General features: G+C 43.9%; 1 protein-coding gene across 1 annotated transcript in view; it reads right to left on the reverse strand.

The window, feature by feature from the left end:
- Positions 1–25,197, reverse strand: part of LOC139060230 (cytochrome P450 4V2-like) — a 70,184-nt gene that overhangs the window by 11,287 nt on the left and 33,700 nt on the right. The window contains exons 4-8 of the mRNA XM_070539290.1: positions 24,405–24,604; positions 15,805–15,874; positions 15,140–15,266; positions 12,684–12,899; positions 3,930–4,103 (exon numbers count right to left, since the gene is read on the reverse strand). Of these exons, the coding sequence (XP_070395391.1) occupies positions 3,930–4,103; positions 12,684–12,899; positions 15,140–15,266; positions 15,805–15,874; positions 24,405–24,604 (787 nt within the window). The remainder of the gene's footprint in view (positions 1–3,929; positions 4,104–12,683; positions 12,900–15,139; positions 15,267–15,804; positions 15,875–24,404; positions 24,605–25,197) is intronic.

Below are 25,197 nucleotides of genomic sequence, written 5' to 3' on the forward strand. Positions count from 1 at the left end.
GCCTATTTTAAGTCTAAAGATGGATTGGCGTCACAGTGTTCATACATGATAGACTGAAATTTAGACCAGTCCACTCTTTGAATCGTATCCCGTATTTTGGAAGGGGACAATCCTCTTATCTTGAAGTACGTGGGGATATGATCGCTTCCATCCGTCTCTATGTCTGCAAACCACCCTGCACGTCTGACAAGGCTTCGTGAGACGAAAGCCAAGTCAAGACAGCTGCTGTACGTGGAGCCACGCAAGAACGTAGGACTTCCATCATTCAGCAGCCAAAGTTCATTACTGGAGGCGAAAGATACCAGAGCTCTGCCTCTTGCGTTGATCTTCGGACTTCCCCAAAGTGTTTGATGGGCATTGAAATCTCCAATAATGATTCAAGGATTGGGAGTTGAGGAAAGGATGTCTCGTAGTCTTTTGTGATCAAATCGACTTGGCGGAGATAGGTAGGCGCCCACAAAAGTAAAGGCCAAATTCTTTTTCCTTACGTTTATGCATATATATTGATTATCTTCATTAGGTGGTACAGGCTGATGAATGTAGGTGAGGTCACGGCGAATAAACACCAAAACCTTACTGTTTTCACCAACAGTTTACGACATAAACGATTCACATCCAGAAAGCCTGATCGCGTTCGATAAATTAGGCTCGCAAGTGATGATAATGGGAAACATATTGGCATACAGGAAGCGACGGAAATACGAAAGGTGCGCTCTGAGTCCGCAGGCATTCCACTGAAATATAGCTGCTTGGCGGACCTCATCCCTAAAGGATAGTGGTTGTGGAGCCATGATCTACTCAAGGGTTGCCAACACCGGACTCGAGCGTCCAGTACTTGAAGCGCGCTTCTGGCAGACGGTGTGTCCATGTGTGTTAGCAACACGCGAATGACATTCATTAAAGGCCTAATAACAGCTATCACTTGCTCATCTGTTCTCCGCGACTCCTCGGATACAGTACCTTGCTGTACTGGGGGCGGCTTCTTCTGCGGCTCTTCTGGCGGTCGTGTACGTGGAAGTGGCGGCCATTTATTTGTGGAGAGAGATCTGGCAGTTTTCTTCCTTCCAACATCGGTGTTTGGAGTGCTGAAAACTTCCGCTGATGGTGCTGGACGAGTTGACTTTTCCTGAGAAGTTGATGATATTTTCCATCGTGAAGACCTCCGATGGTGACGTCGTCTTCGCCGCACTTTCACAGCGGCCTCTTTGTGGGTAGAGTTGTCTCACACGATTTGTTTAAGAATGGTGATCTCTTTCTTGATCTGGCGACAGTTTTTGGAAGAGGCGCAGTAATCACCCTGACAGGACACTTCAACGTGGTTACGCTGCAGTTGTCTTCTTAGTGGGGTTCGGCGCATCGAGGGCACATGGCCGAATTTCTGCAAACACCCTTCAGATTGCCAATCTTCTGACAATTGAAGCATTGCATTGGTCTGTGAATAAATGGTCTAACCTGGTGGTGAAAGTGGCCGACCTTCACGTAGGATGGAAGGCAGTCGCCTTTGAACGTTATCCTGACACAGCGTGTGTTGCCGAGGCGACCAACATGCACATTGACGTTGTGTTCACTTGTTGGTTTTATGAGAACTGGGAGGTCTGCATTAGGTATTTCATTGTCAATGTCATAGATGACTACTGTTATTGTAGCACCATTTGATGGCACGATGGAGCGGACCTTGATGTTTCCCAGCTGCATTACATGTTGTAGTATGGTCAGCGTGCTCGGGTTCATCACATCGATTGCCGGGATGTTTCGCCTACTGTTTATCCTGACATTCTTGATCTTGTTCGGCACGGTTTTTTCTAGATACACGGAGAGTGCTTGCCTGTTGAGGACGCGCAGGTTGTCAGTAGCGTTCTGTGGCACAAACAAGATGGAGTGTGGCCATCGTTGAGGCGCTGTTTTCACGGTGTTCGAGCTGGACCCCGAAGATGAACTGAGAATTCTTTGTTTGGCCTTGCGGTACTGGACAAGTCGAAAGCTGTCTTCTGAGGACTTGTCAGCTGATGCGGAGTACAGCTTTGTGTCCTCGCTATCACTCGACGTATTTCCTTGCTTCCTCGAACCGATGTACGCGGTTGAACGGGAACTGGGAGGGTCCCCGGGGTGTTGTGCATTCATCACCGCGATGGAGGCGGCGGTAGACCCCACAGCTGCAGTGAGAAGTTCAGAAAAGTACAGAGACGGGCGAGATGTGTTCTGCAAGAGAAGCACTTCGGCTTCTTCCTGAAGAAATGGGAAATTTGCATTGCATCCCATTACCTGCGGCTGAGGCTGAATCGAACACCCATATTCTATAAATGAAGTAATGAAGTAATGTAAGTAAGTAAGTAATGAAGTCCCGTCTCGCTTGCTGTGTGTTGTGTTTTTTCGGCGCTATAACCCTCTTCTGGAAACATGCACCAACTAGCCCCCCAACAAGTATTACTAATGCAGCCCACCATGCGCAATTATCAGCGCGTTTAGCATTACACGAATGTCCCCTTACAGCCTCTCCGCACGATATCTGTTCCACCCTTGTCTATATGTAAAGGGCCCGAATATCTTTATGCAAGCTGTAAGTTAAGGAACTCACTTAATTCCCCTGTTGGCTTCCAAGACATCACACCTTCACGATATCCGACAAAGCTGGCATATTGCAAGGAACAACGCAAATAAAATACAGACAGAGGAAAGACATGACAAACGGGCTATGCGTCGCGTCCTTCCGCTGTCCGGGCTCTATTGCGCTATTCCTTGTGGTATATCACACAAAAGCCACATATCTACACAACAACAAGAACTGCGAAGGTATAAGTTAAGGCTGCCATGGTGCAATGATTCAGTGATTCTGATTTCAGTTCAGTCAAAGGACAGGCGGACAGTTGCAGAGATAAATACCATAGGCCGAAAGTAATCAGTTTTGTCGAGAACTGACACGGGATTGTTTTAGTGTTGAGACATTGCTCTATTTGCTATTCGGAGGGTCCTTAGATTCATAGGTGCCTATGCCTCGCCCGCGAAACACTAAAAAGCATATTGCTACCCATTTTACGGTGAGATGCAGAAAAGCACATTGACGGAGACGGAAGTTACGGAAGGCTGTGTCGTCTTTTCTTCTTCTTCGGAGACATTGTCGTCCTTTTCTTCACCTCACCTTAAGAATATCAGTTCTGCCGATATTCAAAAGGTAGGGGAAGTTTTATGACAACTGCCATACACCTTGCATGGAGCTACAAAGGAAATCCCACGTGGGTTTCTCCAAAACAGAACTTCTCATTTTAAGAAACTTTCTTCCTGGTCAAAGGATCAAAGTCAGGACCAAGGCTTTTCCTCGACCTTGCGGATTTGGGCAGAACTGACTTGTTTATTCAATAATTCTACATTTCGAGTTTTCAATAAATTCGGCCTCGCAGTGTCGACCGTTATATATATATATACCCTGCTCGTTAGCTGAGACGTTAGAACGACCACCTGGGAAAGGCGTTTCCCTGATAAAAACAAAAATTTTCTCAACCACAAAGCTCTGTTTCAGAAAATCCTTCTGGGTTGTCTTTGTAGCTTCATGCTGCTGTTGGGTTGATCAAAATTTTATTTCAAGCGCTATCAGTGTTCGTAAGAAAAATAAAACATTTTTACGCAAAGAACGAAATCATTTGCACCGCCAGATGGATAAGGTCAGCTCCCCACGCTAAATCCGTGGTACGCATTTATACGAGCTGCACTATTTTCTGTGAGCGTTTCACTGCATCACATTTCAGCTTATTACAAGCCATCTGTAGTCCCCTTAATTGCAATAACAGAATAACGATGGGTGTAGAGCAGAATGGTGTTGTGGACAGCTTTGCGAATCCAGCTACTCCTTACGAAATTCACGAAACTTTGTGGCTTATAGGATATGCATTACTTAAAGGCGTTGCCACGGGACCAGTTTGGTACTGCGTGCGTACCTTGATACAGCACTCAAGATATTTGAGCTGGTTGACGTCAGCCTTAGTGACGTCCCGGTCACGGTCGGTGCCGAACACTTCGTCCAACTCTGCGTGCACCTTGGCCTGCTTGTCCGGGTGGAGTCCCAGGAGGTAGAAAGCCCAGCTCATTGCAGATGTAGTCGTGTCGTTTCCCTGCGTTAAAAAGAAGTCAAAGTAATCTTATCTTCGTGCAACTAATAAGTGGGCGAATCTAATTGTCCGAAGCGGACACAAGGGGAGAGGAAGCATTCGCCGTGGCATCCTAAAAATAAAGTTGTCTTCGCTCAGCCAATCGATTGGTGCACTGTTTTCTAATAAAGCGACGTACACGCCGACAGTTGCGGCCTCATATTGCTCCATGATGACATCTAGGGTGCATTTGCAGCCACTTTCCCGTTTTGAAGTTTATACTTCACGCACTTTGCTTTGCAGGTCGCCAGAGTGGCGCTAGATAGCCCGTTTACAACGCCCCCTACCCCTTCCCCGAAATATCACGTGATGCGTATGACTAAACTAGCAGAGCCCGTATTAACAAATACGCTCTTAAGCTCGAACTTTTCATGAGATTAGCCGCTAGCTAATTCTGACATTGAACATATTCGCAACGGTGGCCGGCTAATAGCAAAGCGCTTTTATGAAGAAAATGTTTTGAGAATTAGGGGCCAGTTCAGCATGTAACACATTATCTAGGAGTTTTTTGCGTGAGACACAAATATAGCATGATTCATATTGTCCATACCACACGCACATTCTCTACTACAGAAATACCTTGACCGCTATGTTATGGTGGCCGAGCAACGCAGGAAAGCTACCTTGCCGTCTATGAAAGGTTTTTTTGAGAGAAGGAATAAAATGCGGAAAAGGCCTGGTGATGAAACAGCCTTCAGCTTGAAACAGCATTCACAAAAATGTTCTAACGCTATAATTCTTCGTAAGAGCAGATGTTAGCCAATCTTGATGTTGAACATATAATTAGGCAGGGTGGCTGTCCTCGTCAAAGAAAAACTTTGTCGATTCGGCCCCAGAGGAGAAACTTAATTGATTACGCTATAGTCTGAGGGAAGGGATCAGAGTGAGCTGGAAGACGAAAAACAAACAAGAAAAAGAAAACAGACTCATATAAAAGGTGGGTAATACAGTTAAAACCGAACCAGTAATAAAGTGATCGCACTAAGACTGTTGATTAGAGCAAATGCCAGCCAATCGGGGTGTTGGACGCACGGGGAGAGGCGCACGGCTACATCAGCGAAGGTGGTCGGCCAATAGCAAGCAGCATTTACGAGCTAAAAACATTGTGATTTTGGCACTTCCCAATTCTCTTTCGTTCGCAAGTGATCTCTGCCATACGTTGGCCGCCTCCGCTAATAGTATCGCTAGTATCAGGATTGGGTGTATTATTGTCTTACGAACAATTCCAGCGTAAGGAATTTTTGTCAGTACGGGCCCTGGTGTACGCGCGGGGAACACTGGCGTCCATTCAGCCCCGCTCGCACTGACTATTCGGCCAAGAAAACATGTAACAGCGCTCTCAAAGCATTGTTCCCAAAGAATGGCGAAGTCTATCTTTTTCATGGATGCTAGTTGTTCGTCGTCTATCCATATTAGTACAGAGGAGAGCGATTTCTCAAACGTCAAATCGAGGATGGAAGTACAAGAGAAAATGAACCGTACTTCGATTTTGCGGACATCACAGGCAGCGCTTTTTGCCATTCTGACGAGGAAGCAAATTGCCTTCATGAAGACATCTGAAAGCGACTACTTGCAGGAAATTTCGCTCATGTCTGAAGAATACAGCGGAGTTCAGAGCTACAGGGAAAGTCTTAAAGGGACCCTGAAATGGTTTCAACGATATTGTGCAAACGTACTACGTCGTTAGGGTAGCTTCTTCGATCATTAAGTGACTCATTTAGGCTTAAAGCGTCTAGTTTATTATGATGTTTTAAAAATGTGCATTGCTATCGATCGTAGCGGCGCCGCTTCCCTCAGTTTTCAGTCGTCCCAATTGACGTACTTAGCCCTATTGACGTCAGTTGGGCGAGCTATCTGATTGGCTACCAAGGTCGCATTATCAATAATTTTTCCATCTATATGGTGAACAAGCGTGGTTCGCAATAGTTGGAATGTTGGTTAATCTATTCCTACAAAAAAGTAACAGGAAGAGAATACACAAAGACGGTTTATCACTACGCTCGAGCACTGACGGCACATAGCAAATATCGTCTGCTTATGTTATAACCGTCTCTTTGTTGACGCTAACTTCGCAGTCAGTGCTAGTATCGAGCTTTCTTTTCGCGAGTACCATGAATCGCCCTTGTAAAGTTGTGGGCTGCAAATCTAGCGATCGGTGACATGTCAAGTTGCGACATGATGCCCCTCTCCAAGGCAACGTGCGAGCAGAGCGGCTACAGCGCATTGGGCTGTCGGCATCCGATCGGCGCCAGCATCTACGCGTTTGTGGTCGCCACTTCACGCCAAAGGATTACTACCACACTAGGAAATTTGAGCGTGTCTGGCATTCGGGTGAACCAAGCGTAAGCGAACTGGGCGTTTTACCGGATGAGTGGAGGTGCAAAAGTAAATGGCCGCCGCCCAGTGCCACCACCTGGTGGCACAGAGCTAATCCAGACAAACAGAGAGCTAAGATGGCAGTAACCAAGTGTATGCTACTTCGCTGCTGGTGCAAATGTTCGGCAGGAGATTAATTTTGAACATGTTATCTTCTTAAATGTTTAAAGTATTTTACACTTGGTTATAGCAATAGTCGCTCTGTGTTTGACTGGTTAAGCTCTACGCCACCAGGTGGCTTCACCGTGCCGACCGCTCAGGCCGCTCACGTTTACGTTAAAGCCCCTTCGTCACAGCGGTAGTTGTATTGAGGGGCTTTATTTTACGCCTCCACCCATACGTGAAAACGCCCAGCTCGCCTGCGGTTACCGGAATACCGGACACGCTCAGCCTTACGCCAGAACGCTCGCAACGCACGCTGCTTGGATAGCTGTCATAGCGCATCGACGGCGAGACAGCTAGCCGAGAGGCTGAAAAGGCTTCGCGCGTTGGCTTCAAGGCTAACGGAAATAGACGGCACGACGTCACATCATGAAGCAGAGCCAGTGAAGGCAGAGCTTTGCCCCTATTACTCGGCAATAGAGTTGAGGAAAAAAGGCATGGTTAGGGAGGAGTGTAACTTGTAATCGTTCGTAACTCTCTTAATATGAGACGCTTCACTTAAATTGTGAAGCTAATGTTTCACTGTAGCTGCACCCTGCACGTCTAAATAATTGTCCAATCCGTTTCAGGGACCACTTTATATTTGTAACGGAGAGTAGCGGGCTCACTATGCCCCGCCCCTGCCTCTCCCACACATGCCCACGCGAAAAAAAAGGGCTCTAATTTTAACTGGAAATTTCAATCTGAGATTGCTGCCTCTCATCTCCTCTCATCGATAGCAAATGCCCTTTTGGAAAGGCTATGTGACATGAGAAACTGATGGGCCACCGCCATGGCATCTTCTTCTTTGAAATAGAGACCAACCATATCAGACGTCTTTCTCCGCATGCTCTAGCACCCAACGGCGTAGCAACGGCGTCGCTGCTGAATTGTGCACCGCAATTCTTTCACTTGCGCGATAAAAAGCAGCAGGAAACTACAGAGACGCGCCGAGACGCACATGTAAAAGTGAAACAACGCATGACAGCCATGACGCACTTTTAGCTCATGCAATCACTTCCCGTGTTGGCAGCAGACAAAAGCATGGCTTGCGAGACAGGCTTCTTTTACCCGAGGGCGCCGTTTCCGGGGGTGCCCATTCATTTCGTCACCGATCAGTGTAGCTTTACGGTTGAACTGCGACATTAAAAATTCAAATACGAATTTTATGCTGCACCGAGTGAACTCAAATTTAGTTATCTTGCTGTTGGGTGGAGGGGGGTGCACGGTTTAACAAGCAGTGCACTTAACACCCCTGTAGAGGGCACACAGTGTGTAGGGGTGTTAAAGTTAGACGAATATTAGCACGGCCTAATTGTGATCCCGACTTCAGGTGCTGTATTACGTAACGATCCTTTTTGTCCTATTCCTTTGTTTTCTTGTCATCCATCGATCGCAGTGGCCGATCTCAGCAATCGCTGGGACGTGGCTTCGTGCAAAGTATTGAGGAAGGGTAAAAAAGGACGAAAAGAAAGAAAAGAAACAATATAAAGCAGGGACCCAGAACACGCTACGTCCGAATAAGCTACATCGGATCCTATTTTGTGTCCTGTGCTCTCCAACGTGGTAATACAGAACTCTTGTGTCACTGGCTTCCGAGAATTTAGGTAAACTTAATGCTGTTCATATATGCTATGTCATCCGGACCATCATTATGCGCTGAGAGCCCTCGAGATTGGAATTGGACTTGACCGCTATTCCTTACCACAAGGTGATATGACTTTCTGTTTTGCTAGGACGGGGCCACCTTACCATTGACCCTAATGACCCTCGGTCTTCTGTATGCTTCTTCAGCAGCATGCCCTGTGCGCCGTATTCGTCTGAACGCTGCCTTTGCAAACTACTTCTCGTGTAAAATTAAGCAGGCAGAATTACCATTGTGCCTTGCGTGTGATCCACGAAACGACGTAACACAGTTAACCCGCAATTACAATTTCTTTGCTCTCCGAAGAATGACCCCAATAGATGTACCTTAGGTTTCACACCTTGAACTCGAATATGTATATTTGGACAGTAGACTAGTCCCGCCAGTGCGTGTCGGGCTACGAAGGCGCTTTTAACTTTTCCGTGAGGCACCGCTTTCAAATACATAGTTTGTCGTGTCATGTGCGGGTTAAGTGTCGTACGTTCTGTGTGCGTCATTTCATTTATCATCGCATTCACCTGGCGTAGCACGCAAGGCGTGCGGCCCGGTAAATCTTTTCAATAAAGAGCCTCTTTATCTCTCAGCAACTTACCATTAAATTACCTTAGGTCGCAGTTTTCAGGGGATGTACTCGACCTAATTCTTAAACCCCATGGTATACCCCCACGTGCAGACACTGCGCAGACTTCAATTAGAGTTATTCGTCATCTAGCTATAGCATGGTGGCGAGGCTCAACAGAATCCACGTTCGCGCAGCACATAGCATGGATCCGAGCTGCTGTTGTGGGCTCGCTTCCTATGACGCGCGGTGTGCCAAATTCCACGCGATACTGCATGGACTGTTGGAACCAAATTTCTAGATCGGCATAGGGGCATCGAGAGCCACGTCGAGGGATGTGGATGATGATAAAAGCAGGAAACCTCGAATGGCGTTACTATATGCGAGGAAAACCCATCGGCATCATTTCGAGATACTTCACGCTAGTGAACCCTCATCCGAAGAATTAACACAGTGAATCGGGCAGTTGTTCTTATCGCCCTTGTCAGCACCCATTTTTGACAATTCGTTGGCTTCAGCGACATCTCTTGTTTTGCCGCTTTTGATAGTCTTGCAAGTATTGGTCCCCTTTTCAAGCAATATAGCGGCCGAAATTCGCAACGCTGTTCGTTCGTAAGTGCTCTTTGCCATTGCCTGGCTGCCTTCGCTAATTATATCTCCCACGCCATGATTGGTTGCAATTTGTTCTTACAAAAAATGATAGCGTAAGAACTTCTTGTGAATGCGGGCCCAGATGAAGTGCCATTGCGCGATCTGCGAGATACATTTTTTTTACAGATGTATAGATTACGAAGTAAAAAAAAAACCTATTATGTCTTATGGTGGTTTGAGTTCGGCTTCAATTTTTCAAGTTTCCAGTTACAAGCTTGTTCTCTTTTTCAATTTCATATACAACATCCAAACATACATCGCCACATCAGGAGGGAGGCTAAAGGCTGTATATGCTTGACTAAGCCTACCTTCCTGGTGGTGACAAACAGTGCATTTGAGACGACAACAAGCTTTCTTCTAAGGTAACATTAAAATCACACAAAAAAGGAACATCCACAATCCTGTACAGTATATAACTGTTCTGATATAGTAATTTTTAAAATTACAGCTGTGAAAAGAAACAAGAGAGCACACAAAATTCTATATATAATTAAACCACCGTTATCAAGCAATGTTGTAAATAATCTGCCACGTTAATATTGCAGTACGTCGAAGTTGTGTGTTATAACTTAAGTAATAGATCCATAACACTTTTTTTGTAAAGTATTTTACTGGGGAACTCGTGTATTATCGTTTCAACATATTTGTTGTCACTGAAGAAAGATATAATGGCATGTTAAAAAGTCTGAAGCCCATAGTTAGTTCTAACCTCAGGAGTTTTGCGAGAGACATATCGGAGTTCATAAACAGCATCAGGCCGTGCAACTGAACAAACGCTAAGGTTAGGTTTGCTGTGGATCAGGCAATGAGCCTGTATTGCCTGTCGAAGTGTTATTAACTTATGGATGTTAAGAAGGCCCAGTGGTAGCCAGTATTTTCGTGTACTCGAAGTGTAGGGAACATTAACGATTGCTCTAATTGCTTTTTTTGTAAGATAAATAAGGAGTTTAGGTTTGTAGATGTTGTTCTATCCCATACAAATAAGCAGTAACGGCGAAGTGACTGGATAAGGGTAAAATATAGTTATTTTTTTTAGCCAGGTTGGTAGAAGAAGCCTTAATTTATGCATTAGTCCGACTGAGCGTGATATTTCGGAATGCAAGTAAGTAATATGGTCTTTCCAGGTTCACTGCGCACTGAAGACCACACCAAGAAAACCTGTAGACCTCATACGTTCAATGCTTTCCCCTCTGAAACTGAGGACAGGCTCGAAGGTTAGAATGTTATTTTTAGATTTAAACACTACAAATTTTTTATTTCACATTTAGCTGAAGCTCATTTGCATTTATCCATAATGGTAGTTCAGACAAGTATTTGTTGGCATTCGCTATAGTTTTCAAGAAGTGAATACCGGAGAAAAATATGTTAGTGTCATCTGCATACAGAACTATATCCGCTGAACTAGGTACATTGATAATATCATTAATATAAAGTAGGAAAAGGAAGCGCCCTAAAATGGAGCCCTGTGGAACAGCTGTACATATTGTGCCAAAAGCAGATGGAACATCGTTTACAACTGTGCACTGTATTCTTGACGATAAATAGCTATTAATAAGCTCCAGAGCAATACCTCTCATTCCATAAAACGGTAATTTACGGAATAATATTTCACGTTTAATAGAATCGAACGCTTTTTTTGAAGTCTAGGAATAACCCAAGTGTTATAAACTTATTTTCCATATTACTAATAATTTTGTCTTTTATTTTGATAAGTGCCATTTCAGTGCATTTTCCTTTCTGGAAACAATACTGATCAATTATTATTGCTGATGTTTTAGTGAGGCAAAAGATTATACGGCTCTTAATAAAATTTTCTGCAATTTTTGAAAAAAGACAGATAAAACTGAGATTGGGCGGTAATTATTAAGATCATCATGACTCCAGCCTTTGTGAATGACACACACCCTTGCCGTTTTTAACTGCTGCGGAAATATCCCTTTTTCTAACGTTAGGTTACATATGTGCACCAGGACGGGCGAAACTACATTAGTTATAGTTTTCACTGCTTCTGCTTTAATATCGTCAGTTCCAGTAGAAGAATTAGTTTTTAGTTGTGACACGTGCTTGTGTATCTCATATAGCGTCGTCGGCTCGAGACATAATGAACTTACCGAACAATTAAGCATATAGTGAGTAGGGTCTGGACCACTAGAGGTGACATTATTATTAGCACATACAGTTAGAAATTAATCATTAAATTTATTTGATAGAGAGGCACCGCTATAAACCGTTCCGTCGATTTTGATCTCGTTTGGTATTGACGGATTGGCTTTCGAACGCAATTTATTGAAAACTTTCCATATTTGCTCCGGGCTATGTTTCTCAAAAAAAAGCATCTTGGTATATTTTTCTTGCTTAGATTTCTTCAAGCCAGAACTTAGTTTGTTTTTCGTTATGTTGAAAGTATGAAGTAAGTTTAAATCTCTACATTGTAAAAACCTGGCGAAAAGTTTGTTTTTGTGAACAATCCTTTTGCATAGTTCCATAGTTATCCAGGGCTTTCTCGACCTTTTATGTTTCGTACGACGAGTCAGGGAGAATGCAATTTCTTATATCGCAAAATTTTTTTTCAGGAATATATCATAACAAACGCTTGGGTTTGTTTCCTTGTAAACTTCAGACCAGTCCAACTGAAGGGCTAATTCGTAAAAATGGCTCAATGTTTTCTCATTATATTTTCTGTACCAAGAATGCTGTGTTGAATTATTTAACTCATGTTTATGAATAGGTACGAAAACAACAAATGGAAGATGGTCACAGAAGCTAGTACACCAGAAATAACATTTGAGCACAGAAAACCCGTGAAACACAAGTCAATACTAGTTTCACTATATTCAGTTATTCTTGTCGGTGCCGTAATTACATTCTCACAATTATAACTTAACAAACTATTAGATAGGTCTCTAGACGCCACACTACTTGATTTCATGTCAATGTTAAAATAGCCGAGTACAACAAGCGAGTTGTTAGTGTTAGCAATGCACTGGAGTGTATCCCCTATATACGACAAAAAATTGCTTATCTTTCCGGAGGGAGGCCTGTAAATTAAAACTACAATTATACTACTTGTATTAACAACCAAAACTTCATAGCCAACGCTTACCATAGAGAATTCTTCAATATAAGTATATCCTATATCATTACGAAAGTAATAGATAGTCTCACAACATACTCCAAATATTATGGTGTCTATGTCCTTCTTGACCTCGTCGATGGTATAACTGCTCTCTTCGAGATGCTTCTTCAGCAGGTAGTCGAGGACGATGGACTCCTTTCCGATGGGCTTGCTGTAGGCCTCGCCCTCCTCATCTTGCTCATTACCATCACCATCCTCTTCTTCGTTGTTCAGTTCCATCTCTTGCAGTTTTTCTTTACGCTGTTGCATCACCTGCGCGGAAACCAAAGAAAACGACACGTTGGTGCGAAATCATTGGGGAGCTCTTACACCAGGCTAAGTAGAGTGTCTTAAATGTTGCACACAGTGCGAAATTGGCCAGAATTAAGAAAATTGGGCCAATATATGGCTACAGTTTTTACCATTTATTTGTAATCGTAATTTCACTGCAGTTTTACTTCTACATATTCTAACGCTTTATGAGTGACAATAGTATCTGAAGTAATGAACCTGATGTAAATGAGAAAGAAACATTAACAAATTTAGTTGCGAAATCTTACGTGCCAAAAACGATGATCACATTATGACAGACCACCCTAGTGGGGAACGCCGGAGTAACCTTATCCCATTGGTGTCTTTTAACGTGCACCTAAACCTAGTTACACGAGCGTTTTTTCGAATCCGCTCCCATTGGAATGCGGCCACCGAGGCTGGAATCGAACTCGAAACCCCGAGTTCAGCATCGCAATGTCATAACGACTAAGTTACACGCGGCGGGCAAATAAGAAAGAAACAAATGTCTCGATGATACAAACAAGACATAGTTTCAGTTTCACAATAAGATAGAGACTTCTGGGGACGAATTCACAAAGCTTGCCGTTCACAAGTGTTCTTTTTCATTGGCCCGTCGCACTTTGTTAATAATATGTACAACATCAGGATTGGCTAAAATTTTTTCTCACGAACAATTTTATCATAAGACGTTTTTGTGAATACGGGCCCTGATCAACACTGTCCGGTCAAGGCATGACTCAGTATGGAGAAAACATTTCTACAATGGGACGAATCCTCCATCGTGGCAACAGCTTGTTGTTATTGGCCTGACGAAGACAAAAAAAAAAGCCTTGAGGAAGACGAGTCTCTCTAACGAAACCATGGCTCCAATCTTAGACATCGGTCGTTCCACCGCTGTCGATCAAATAGTTAGATGAGTTGCATGAGTTCCCCACAACACATCATGTGCACAATTGAAATGTTTCGAGAAAACCACAGTCCGGCCTCTAAAGAGAGCGTATCACTCCAAATTGCAAGGTTGACGCACAGTTCTAGCATCTACAGGGCATAAAGCAGATATAGCACACGTGAGATGTCCTCATCTGGTTCACCGCAAATAGACAATTAGCATTCGGCGCGCCCAATTTTACGTTGGAAGTAGTTAGTTTAGGCAACACCTAACCTAGTCGATGAAACAGCTACCACGTCTCTCGGCAAGTTAACAGAAAGTCTGAATTTTAGTTCAGGATATTGCATATAGAATTAGTATTTTCGCTGTATTGCCAAATATTGTCAGAGTAATAAATGATGCATGTCGGTGTATTCGTGGGCCCGCTTTACCATTTTATCTGCCTAGTCTTTCTCGGATAAAGCAAGGTGGCTGAATGCCCACTTAAATATCTATGAGATGCTACGCAATTCACATGTTCCATTATTTAAACAAGTCAAGATCAACTTTCGCCCATTCTCTTGATAAGTAAAAGTTCACCTTGACTTGAACATATATATATATATATAATATATATATATATATATATATATATATATATATATATATATATATATATATATATATATATATATATATATATATACCCTAACCTGGAGCACGACGCCTACATACAGCCGCTGCTTCAGTGCCGCTATAATTGGTATCTAATCACGGAACCAACTAGCAAAACCAGATGATATTTTTGCAGTCGCAAGTCGTAGGCTGAGACGGGCAAAATGAGACAGAACTTTTTGAATTGATGCTGTTTTTTTGTTTATGGTTATAAATGAGAAAAATTATGTTATCATATTAACAGCGTGTTCACTTTGGCTGATTAGTACGTCTTGTTAAACAACAGCTTTCAATAGCACGACACAGGACACAGGGAAAGAACCACTGAACAGTGTTCTGTCCTGTGCTTTTGTTTCACTGCGTGCTCTTTCATGCTGTTTAAAGCTGTAGTTCCAATCATATTGTTCCTTTGGTCATTGCCTTCTTTATTATGAAAAATTGGGGCGCTAGAAATAACATAAGAAGTAAAAGTTATTTCTAAAAAGCCGAGCATATCTCATTTTGCCCCTACGCGGAGCAAAATGAGATATAGGTAGAGTGGGCAAAGTGAGACGACCACCCAAAATAATGCAATTGATTGATTGAAAACCGGGTACTTTTAGTAGTCCACGTGTGCCGCCACGTAGGTAGAGGGGGCACACTAACAGCAGCTTATTCCCGTTATAAGGAAACTCACCGACATGCTAAATTTCTCCATGTCAAGAAGGGTCTCCCTAAAAACTTTTCCTTCATACGTGAGGTCGTATATTTGCTGTATCCACATCCATGGCCTGAAGCCCCGCAAGACGATCATAAAGGACAATCTGAAAATAGTACAAAATTACTGCCATAAGGTAATATCTAAAGCTCCGTGGTTATATACTGAGGTAATATTAGGGGTTCTTAAATGAGAGAAGCATGCAATTTGACTTAAACAATAAACAGCAAGTAGCCCAATGATGAACAGCAGTTTTGGAGCCGTACTCATAAAAGAAAAGTTAGAACTGCGCGCTAGAACGCTAGAACTGTTCGTGAGAGTAGATATCAGACAATTGTTACGTTGGACATAATGGGAAATATGGCCGACGAATGGCAAGCATGTCTTACGAACGAAAAGCGTTGTGAATTTGGCCCTTCGTTCGAGTAAAAAATTACTCACACAAACATCTAGGTGGAAATTTCCAGGTTTGATTGTGTGTATCGATATGACGTACTTACAGAATATGGTTGTAGAAACGGATGATTCACGTTTAGAAGTTCTTTTTTCCCATTTAGCACTTTTTGGGTAACTGGGAGCCCGTTATTATGTCGTCTTGAAGTTTCTGAACTTTGGCACAGTTCGAGGATTAGAAAGCAAATTACCTGTTGAGGTTTTTCCCGAAGGGGTTCCCTGTGTCAGTCTGCATGCCCAGGACTGTTCCCATAGAAACTCCTGTGGAAGAAACAGTTGCCGCTGTATTCAAGTGTGAAATAACTGTGCTACGGAGCAAAGCGCGGATATCTCAAATAACTGTGCCAAGGATACTGATGTGATACTATGGACAGTGAGTACGAGGGTTAGGTTATTGTATTTCTTGCACAAACATATTGTACTCAAATTCGATTAAGGTTTTACAAGATCTAGGACGACGACAACACCAACGAAAAAACTGATGCGTTGTCCTCTCACGTGAGTTGGTATTCGTTATGGAAAGAGGTAACGACGTTGCTAGATGGGAATAGCCATTATTTTAGCTCTCGAACATACGCAAAATTCTACGCTTGCCACGTTTCCTCAAACACGCAATGGCGCAAGACCTAAAACACCCGCCTTGGTGGCTCAGTGACTGCGGTTGCACCGGTGAGCACGAGGTCGCAGGTTCGATTCTTGGCCACGGAGGCTGCATTTATGATGGAGGCCGAATAAAAAAAAAAACGCTAGACTGCCGTGCTTTGGGTACGCGCTAAAGAACCACATGTTGTTAAAATACTTCGCTACGGCACCCCTCAAATCCCACCTTCCAGTTTTGGGACTTTAAACCTCACAACTCAATTGGAACAGCAAGAACCGCATTTTTTTTTGGGGGGGGGGGGCTAACATAACAGCAAGGGGCACCAACGGAATGGGAGAACAGTGGCAGCCTCTGCAGCTTGTTGCCTGCAGATGAGAAGCAAGCGCTTGAACCTATAGTTGCTCCTCCTCCTAAGATGCTCCTTCTACGATGGCTGTGGTCGATCTTCACTGTCGGGACATATTCTGCACTGCAGAATTCTTTATTCTATTCCTGACTGGGGAGACCCCGAAGAATGCTGCGCGATGCGCTAATTGCAGGAAACATGACGGTTACCACTAGCGGCTGGCGACACACCTTCAAAGTTGGCAAGGCGCACGATTTTGAAAGTACATTTTTTTTATAATTCTTGAAACATGTGATAAGAATGAAGACCGTATTCACAAATAAAAAGGAAAAGCTTCTTACACTAATGCATTTTTTTTGAAGAGCAGATGGCTGCCAATCGTGACACTGGGCACATCATTAGCGAAGGTGGCCTGTTAGGGGCGAAACACACTTAAGAAGGAAACGCTTTGCAAATTCTCTTCCCTTGGCTCTCTGTGGTATAAAATTTTTTAAACAGGGATGAAGTACCTCAGACAGGCTGGCCAACGTTTCGATAGGTGGACCTATCTTCGTCAAAGGCGGCCTCGTCATCCTCGGCGTGTTAGTTTTAAAGGGTTAGTGCAGTGACGTCACGTGCGGGTGTTGTCGCTGGCGGCTGGTTTTAAAGAGAGAGATTACAAGAGGGAACAGGCGCTGTCGTCCGACGTCTGTGAGCCTCATTCTCAAGACGAGGGGACAAGAGCGTGAGAGTGGGCACGCGGGGAGGAAAGAAAAGAAATAAAAGCAGAAAAAAGGGGAAAAAAGGAAAAAAAGGAGGGGGAGCCAGGGCCGTACCAAGACACAACAAAGGGGGGGGGTGAAAGAAAAAGAAAGAGAAAAATGAAATCTTTAAGAAATACGGGGGCTTGGGAGCGTGTTGGGGATGCGAAAGGTTAGGAGGTATTCAGGGGGAGTCGTTGGCGGCATGTTTTTGAGGCATTAGAACGGCCGGTCAAGCAATAGGTCGAGTAATTTTGAAATAGTTAAGGTGGCGACGAGGAGTCTGCGGTGCAATGTGTGGGGTGACTGAAAGGCAGCGGCTTGGTCTTTCAAGGGGCACTGCCCCACTCGCTTAACGTAGGTGTCGTTACGGCGGCATCCAGAAGGCGATACTCTGGGTTGAGGCGCCGAAAAAGGCATATTGACTTCGGAATGTCTTGTCGAGGGGGTTTCAAAAAAAAAAGACTAAAAAAGGGGGCAGGGGGAAGGGGGGGGGCGAAATCGGTATAGCAAACAGGAGGGTGACGCGTACAGAAGCGGGCGCGGGCAAGTGTACATGGAAGAAGGGGATCGTACAGTTGGTATAGACGTAAAATCCTGAAAGAGTACATTAAATTGAGTAGTAGGCAGGAAATTTTTTTTTCTTTTTTTTCCCCTCCGAAATGAAAGAGTAGGTGAGGTTAAGAATTAAAGTTGGCTGGTGGCCTAATGTGTTTTGTGTATTGGTTGATGATATGAGAGTTTCAGATTTAAGTGACACCTTTTAAAGATTCTAAGTTGCCGCGTGCCAAATTAATTCCTGTCGGGTGTAGGCAATTAAACTTGTGTATGAGGTATGATTCCGTGTACTTCCTTTCGCGAGGGGAACGGAAATTTGTTTGTAGTATATAGAGCCTTGCTTTGTCAAACATATGTCCATGTTCATTAAAGTGGCTGGCTACTGCTTTGGGTAAATTGTGTTTTGTGTCCGCGCGGTGACCATTGAGTCTTGTATTGATTTGTTGTCCGGTCTCACCTATGTATTGTTTGCTACAAGCGGCGCATTCTAGACAGTAGACTACATTGCTTGATGTGCAGGTGAAAGCCGAAGTTACCTTGTGTGTGTAATTCGACGCTGTACTTTTTACTGTAGTAGTGGATTGAATGTGTTTGCATGTAGAGCACCTGGGGCGACCACAGGGATTGGTTCCCAACTTCTTCTTTTTCTGTAGTTTGGCGTGCACAAGAACATCTTTAAAATTAGTGTTGCGTCTGTAGGCCACTCTGGGAGGGTCGGGAAAAATCTTCTTAAGTTTCTGGTTGCTGGTGAGAATCGGGTAGTATTTACTTAGGATGTTATTCACGTTTGGGAGTGCGTTTGAGAATTTAGTAGTAAGAAGAGGCGTTGTTGTTCTTGTGATCTTCGGGCGGGGCTTGAGGACCTCGGCTCGATCAAGTTTGGTTGCAGCGATGTAAGCTGTTTGAAGGTCACTGTTTGGGTGGTTCCTGTTTATAGCGTTTCTTTAAGGTGATCGAGTCTATCTATGTAGTCTTGGTTTTCAACGCAAATGCGACGTAGTCGTGTGGCTTGGCCTTTAAAGATGCCTTGTTTGCAATGTCTGGGATGGTGGCTGGTATATTCTAGGTACTGTTGTTTGTCGAAAGGTTTCCTATACAGCGTTGTCTTTAGTTCACCATTGTCGATGTATATTGTTGTGTCCAGAAAGTTTATACCTTGGTAACTTGCCGAAAATACTTCCGTCATTTGTACAAGATACGCCCCACCTGCTGAGAATTATAGAAGACATTAATACTAAAGGCACACTACCCCACAACACAATTCTCGCAACACTAGACGTCACGGCGCTGTACACCAACATTCCAATCCCTGATGGTTTATCTTCGATAAAACAAACGCTGTCTAAACACAGTGCACAACACTCTACTGAAGTTTACCTGTCTCTCCTTGAATTAGTTCTCACACATAACTACTTCGAATTTGAAGAGAGTTACTACCTACAGATACATGGTACAAGCATGGGTACGCCTTTTGCACCAACCTACGCGAACATATTTATGGGGATTCTAGAAACAGATTTCCTATCGCGCTGCACTACCAAGCCCCACACATACCTACGATACATAGACGACATACTGATAATCTGGGGACATGGCCAAGACAGTCTAGATAAATATGTATCCTTTCTAAATTCTGTTCACCCAACAATAAAATTCACATCAGAATCCTCAACTGAGCGCATAAACTTTCTGGACACAACAATATACATCGACAATGGTGAACTAAAGACAACGCTGTATAGGAAACCTTTCGACAAACAACAGTACATAGAATATACCAGCCACCATCCCAGACATTGAAAACAAGGCATCTTTAAAGGCCAAGCCACACGACTACGTCGCATTTGCGTTGAAAACCAAGACTACATAGATAGACTCGATCACCTTAAAGAAACGCTATCAAACAGGAACCACCCAAACAGTGACCTTCAAACAGCTTACATCGCTGCAACCAAACTTGATCGAGCCGAGGTCCTCAAGCCCCGCCCGAAGATCACAAGAACAACAACGCCTCTTCTTACAACTAAATTCTCAAACGCACTCCCAAACGTGAATAACATCCTAAGTAAATACTACCCGATTCTCACCAGCAACCAGAAACTTAAGAAGATTTTTCCCGACCCTCCCAGAGTGGCCTACAGACGCAACACTAATTTTAAAGATATTCTTGTGCACGCCAAACTACAGAAAAAGAAGAAGTTGGGAACCAATCCCTGTGGTCGCCCCAGGTGCTCTACATGCAAACACATTCAATCCACTACTACAGTAAAAAGTACAGCGTCGAATTACACACACAAGGTAACTTCGGCTTTCACCTGCACATCAAGCAATGTAGTCTACTGTCTAGAATGCGCCGCTTGTAGCAAACAATACATAGGTGAGACCGGACAACAAATCAATACAAGACTCAATGGTCACCGCGCGGACACAAAACACAATTTACCCAAAGCAGTAGCCAGCCACTTTAATGAACATGGACATATGTTTGACAAAGCAAGGCTCTATATACTACAAACAAATTTCCGTTCCCCTCGCGAAAGGAAGTACACGGAATCATACCTCATACACAAGTTTAATTGCCTACACCCGACAGGAATTAATTTGGCACGCGGCAACTTAGAATCTTTAAAAGGTGTCACTTAAATCTGAAACTCTCATATCATCAACCAATACACAAAACACATTAGGCCACCAGCCAACTTTAATTCTTAACCTCACCTACTCTTTCATTTCGGAGGGGGAAAAAAAAAGAAAAAATTTCCTGCCTACTACTCAATTTAATGTACTCTTTCAGGATTTTACGTCTATACCAACTGTACGATCCCCTTCTTCCATGTACACTTGCCCGCGCCCGCTTCTGCACGCGTCACCCTCCTGTTTGCTATACCGATTTCGCCCCCCCCTTCCCCCTGCCCCCTTTTTTACTCTTTTTTTTTGAAACCCCCTCGACAACACATTCCGAAGTCAATATGCCTTTTTCGGCGCCTCAACCCAGAGTATCGCCTTCTGGATGCCGCCGTAACGACACCTACGTTAAGCGCGTGGGGCAGTGCCCCTTGAAAGACCATGCCGCTGCCTTTCAGTCACCCCACACATTGCACCGCAGACTCCTCGTCGCCACCTTAACTATTTCAAAATTACTCGACCTATTGCTTGACCGGCCGTTCTAATGCCTCAAAAACATGCCGCCAACGACTCCCCCTGAATACCTCCTAACCTTTCACATCCCCAACACGCTCCCAAGCCCCCGTATTTCTTAAAGATTTCATTTTTCTCTTTCTTTTTCTTTCACCCCCCCCCTTTGTTGTGTCTTGGTACGGCCCTGGCTCCCCCCTCCTTTTTTCCTTTTTTCCCCTTTTTTCTGCTTTTATTTCTTTTCTTTCCTCCCCGCGTGCCCACTCTCACGCTCTTGTCCCCTCGTCTTGAGAATGAGGCTCACAGACGTCGGACGACAGCGCCTGTTCCCTCTTGTAATCTCTCTCTTTAAAACCAGCCGCCAGCGACAACACCCGCACGTGACGTCACTGCGCTAACCCTTTAAAACTAACACGCCGAGGATGACGAGGCCGCCATTGACGAAGATAGGTCCACCTATCGAAACGTTGGCCAGCCTGTCTGAGGTACTTCATCCCTGTTTAAAAAATTTTATACCACAGTGTGCCATTCCATCTGCCAGCCCCTTTCTTGTTTTTGGACTCCCTTGGCTCTAGAAATTTATGCTTAAATATCTTCCTCTCTCCCGAGTAATTAAACAGTATTCTTTAAGTATTACTTATTAGGATGATGGAGGACAGATGTAACTATACAGATCGCTGGGAGTTCTCTTCGGTCGCTGCAGGGGACTTAAAGTTGTATTATTATTATTATTATTATTATTATTATTATTATTATTAACGAAAGGTTTACTACTGTCATTTTGTTCATCTAGATATATTTCAGAACGTAATGTCTTTGTGTTCGGAGCTTCGCACTTTCTCTTGAGCCCTATTTCTCGCTGCGCTCCTCTCCTGACATCTCATTGCCTTTTCTCTCCTTTCGTTCACGTTCTTCGTCTCAGTTGTGCGTCATTTGCTGTATTGCTGTTCAAGCCCAAGTGTTATTCTCATCTCAATCAGTTATGGTTCGAAATAAGCGCGCAAATGCGCTTAGTAGCTTATTCATTAAAGCTTCACCTCCAACGGTGGCTCAGTGGCTACGCCATTCTGCTTCTGAACACGAGGTCGACGGTTCGATGTCTGGCTGCGGCGGGCTCATTCCGACAGGGCCCGAATGCAAAAACGGCGGTATACCTTGTTTTAGGCCTATGTTAAAGAACTTAAAAGCCTATTAAACAATTGATCCAAATTCCCGGCTGCACCTTTTCCCTAGCCATATTGTGACTGTGGTACGTAAAACCCCATGATCGTTTCTCTCATTTAAGCATGCTAGTTTTTATCCTTCCAGCCAAAATCTACATTAAGGATTGCCTATGAGTACGCTGAAAGTGGCACGAAATAATTCAGTGTTCAGCTCGGATTTAAAACAAGAGAGAGAAAAGAGCTGTGTTTTGTAACCAACTGACTATCATGGCCGCTATTAAGTTTTAATATAAATAGTTGAATACGTATAGCTGAAGTAAATTATGAACGGTATAATCACGTAATGACCAAGGTTACAGTCACAAAGTGTTATAAATCAACGGGAAAAGCATATATTTCTATCATTCATCTAACGCATATATTCTATAACTGTCCTCATGTCATCAAATGAGATATAGGATGTCTGTCGTATGATATATTTTGATAGGCATAGCGTTGAACTCCGCGAGAATTTTGGTTCGCTGCCACAAATTCGAGCAGGGAGGAAGGAAGGCCAGATATCACTGGAACGTTTTCTCACGGCCTGTGAAGGCAGAAAGATAGGGAGATCCATCTGAAGCAGAGCTTTTAAAAGAACTTAATTCCTGCCATTCTTTCTCGCTCCTTGTAGCATTTAGACACCTCGGCTACTGAGCGGTATAGCTTTATAACTTAGCCATGATTAATAATTCAATGGTCGGACGCAACGACACATTGCAAACGACTACGATAGACAACTACATTCTTCATAATTTTACACTCGTTAAGGTGTACTGCTTACTGCTAAATAAATGAAACAGTAATGGCTAGCCAATCATTGCGGTCAACAGCCGAGTGTCCGCTACTTTTTTGTGGTGGACTGTACTACTATAACATGACAATAATTGTCCTCAATCTAGGGCAAATTTTCTTTTCTTTTTTAATGCTGTGAGGCAGGCACTTTCGTGCTAGGAACACCATGAGCACGTAAGCGGCTCATAGCGTTACCGACAAGGAATTATAGCACGCGTTGCGTTAAAAATAAAACAAAATATGCACAAGGTTGACTATTCTTATTGTTGAGGAGGAGGAGGAAGAAATAAAGGGAGAAGGCAGGGACGATAACCAGAAATGCGTCTGGTTGGCTACCCTACTCTGGGGGACAGGAAAGAGGGAACAGAAAGATAAGATAGCGAGAGGGAGGGGAGGGGAAGGAAAGCCGTAGTGAGCTCGCGCACGCACGCGGAGGGCCTGAGCGAGTCAAGGGATAAGATTAGAGTAAAGGTGCTGCTCAATTTTCGAGAGTAGCGCACGCCATACACGGTTGCTATCATTCGCGCGGGACCCGGCGTTAGCTTAAATCACTCTCCCGTTTAGTCATACAACGACGCACATACCAAGTGTTCCTGCGATTACAGTCTCCAAGGTATTAAAGACTCGAGGCAATACATAGTTTTTAATGAAAATGCTTCATAGCTACAATAAAACTTTGTGCTGGGCTAGTTGGTGATGCATTCTTTAAAACTGATGGTAGCGCTGCTAAAAAGGACGGACACACGATGAAAAGACGACACGACGACGAGGAAACGCTACTGACAACTGGTTTATTTTTCGAAAAAGTTATATATTTAAAAGAATCATAGCTAGTGGCTGGAGACATTATGATTTGCGAGATAATCGCCAATGCAATTAATAAACAACAAGACTTGCTAATCTACTTTTTGTATTGATTACCATAGGGGACATACTGTAATCGCAGAATTTATCTGCTAGTACTCGAAGCAATATGTTTCGCTTGCAATTGTGCCATTCCACTAGATCCGAGTATTAGCTACTAAGCATTTGCAGCAAAATATGTTGCTATTACACTCAATATTAGTCCGCGATGCTGGGAAATAAAGTACACAGAAATATTAACTGGAGCCGCAATGCACTTCACAGGTCATGCTGAGTGTGTATTTCGGGGAACTTTTGTTACCGCAAAAATTCTAGTAAAATCATTCTGCTTTCAGTACTACCTGGCTTCAATCCTGCAATTACAATAAGCCCCTTGAATCATAAATTATTCATTCATTTAGCCAAATTTTTAAATTATTCGCTATGCTGCCGATATGTTGAGTAAATGTTATTTCTGTCCAATCCCCTATTTTTATTAAACCGAGGCACTCGTCTTTGAAGCACACTGTATAAGCGCTGCATGCCACTGATATCGCAGTGGTGAAATACTTACGGCCGATGATGTCTAGCGTCAGGTGCTGCATGAGCGGGAAGGTGGCCAGTGCCTCGTTGGGCTTCTCGTCGATGTGCTTCTCGAGCTTCTTGATGAGGACGTTGCCGTTCTCGTTGAAGTGGCATATGTAGTTCTCCAGCACCCGAAAGTGGAACGCCGGCGTGAACAAGCGCCGCTTGAATCGCCATATGTCACCGGTACTGGTAGAAATGCAAAAAAAAGAGAAGAAGAAGCATTAGGCGTTAAGCGTTAAGTTTGCGCTGACTTACTGCAGGCCAAGCGGTATATACTATGCTGTGACAATTTTAGTCGGATTGAAGGTGTGCTTGAATGGTTACAGAGCCTTGGACGCCAGGCTTCTCCGACTGAACCGTTCGAGCGATTGCGGCACCCTTCGCGCATGGGCGTCAGCTAAGAGAATCTAGTGCCTCGGACGCAAACGCGAGGTGCACCCTACGGTCAGCGTGTGCGCATCGATTGTCATTTCCTGTAGACGTTTCTAACAAGAGCTCCGCGCGCGTGGCTGCGATGCCCGTTGAACTGTTTCAAGCGCGCATGAGTACCTGCTTGGAAACTCCACCATGGCACGCATTCCGAAAATTCCCTTTCGTGAGTGCAGTTTGCCCTTCGCCATCGCTTTGTCGGTTGCATATTCGTACGGCTTTAAAGTAAGTCGGAACTGGTGGCCGTATACACACCTCGAGTTGTGACTACCTAACTGGCAGGTCACCTTATCTCGTGACCGTGCGTGTGTTGCGTGCAAGGCTTCAGAAAGACATCACTTGCATCGGAA

Source organism: Dermacentor albipictus, chromosome 1 (genome assembly GCF_038994185.2).
Source record: "Dermacentor albipictus isolate Rhodes 1998 colony chromosome 1, USDA_Dalb.pri_finalv2, whole genome shotgun sequence".
NCBI classification, from domain to species: domain Eukaryota; kingdom Metazoa; phylum Arthropoda; class Arachnida; order Ixodida; family Ixodidae; genus Dermacentor; species Dermacentor albipictus.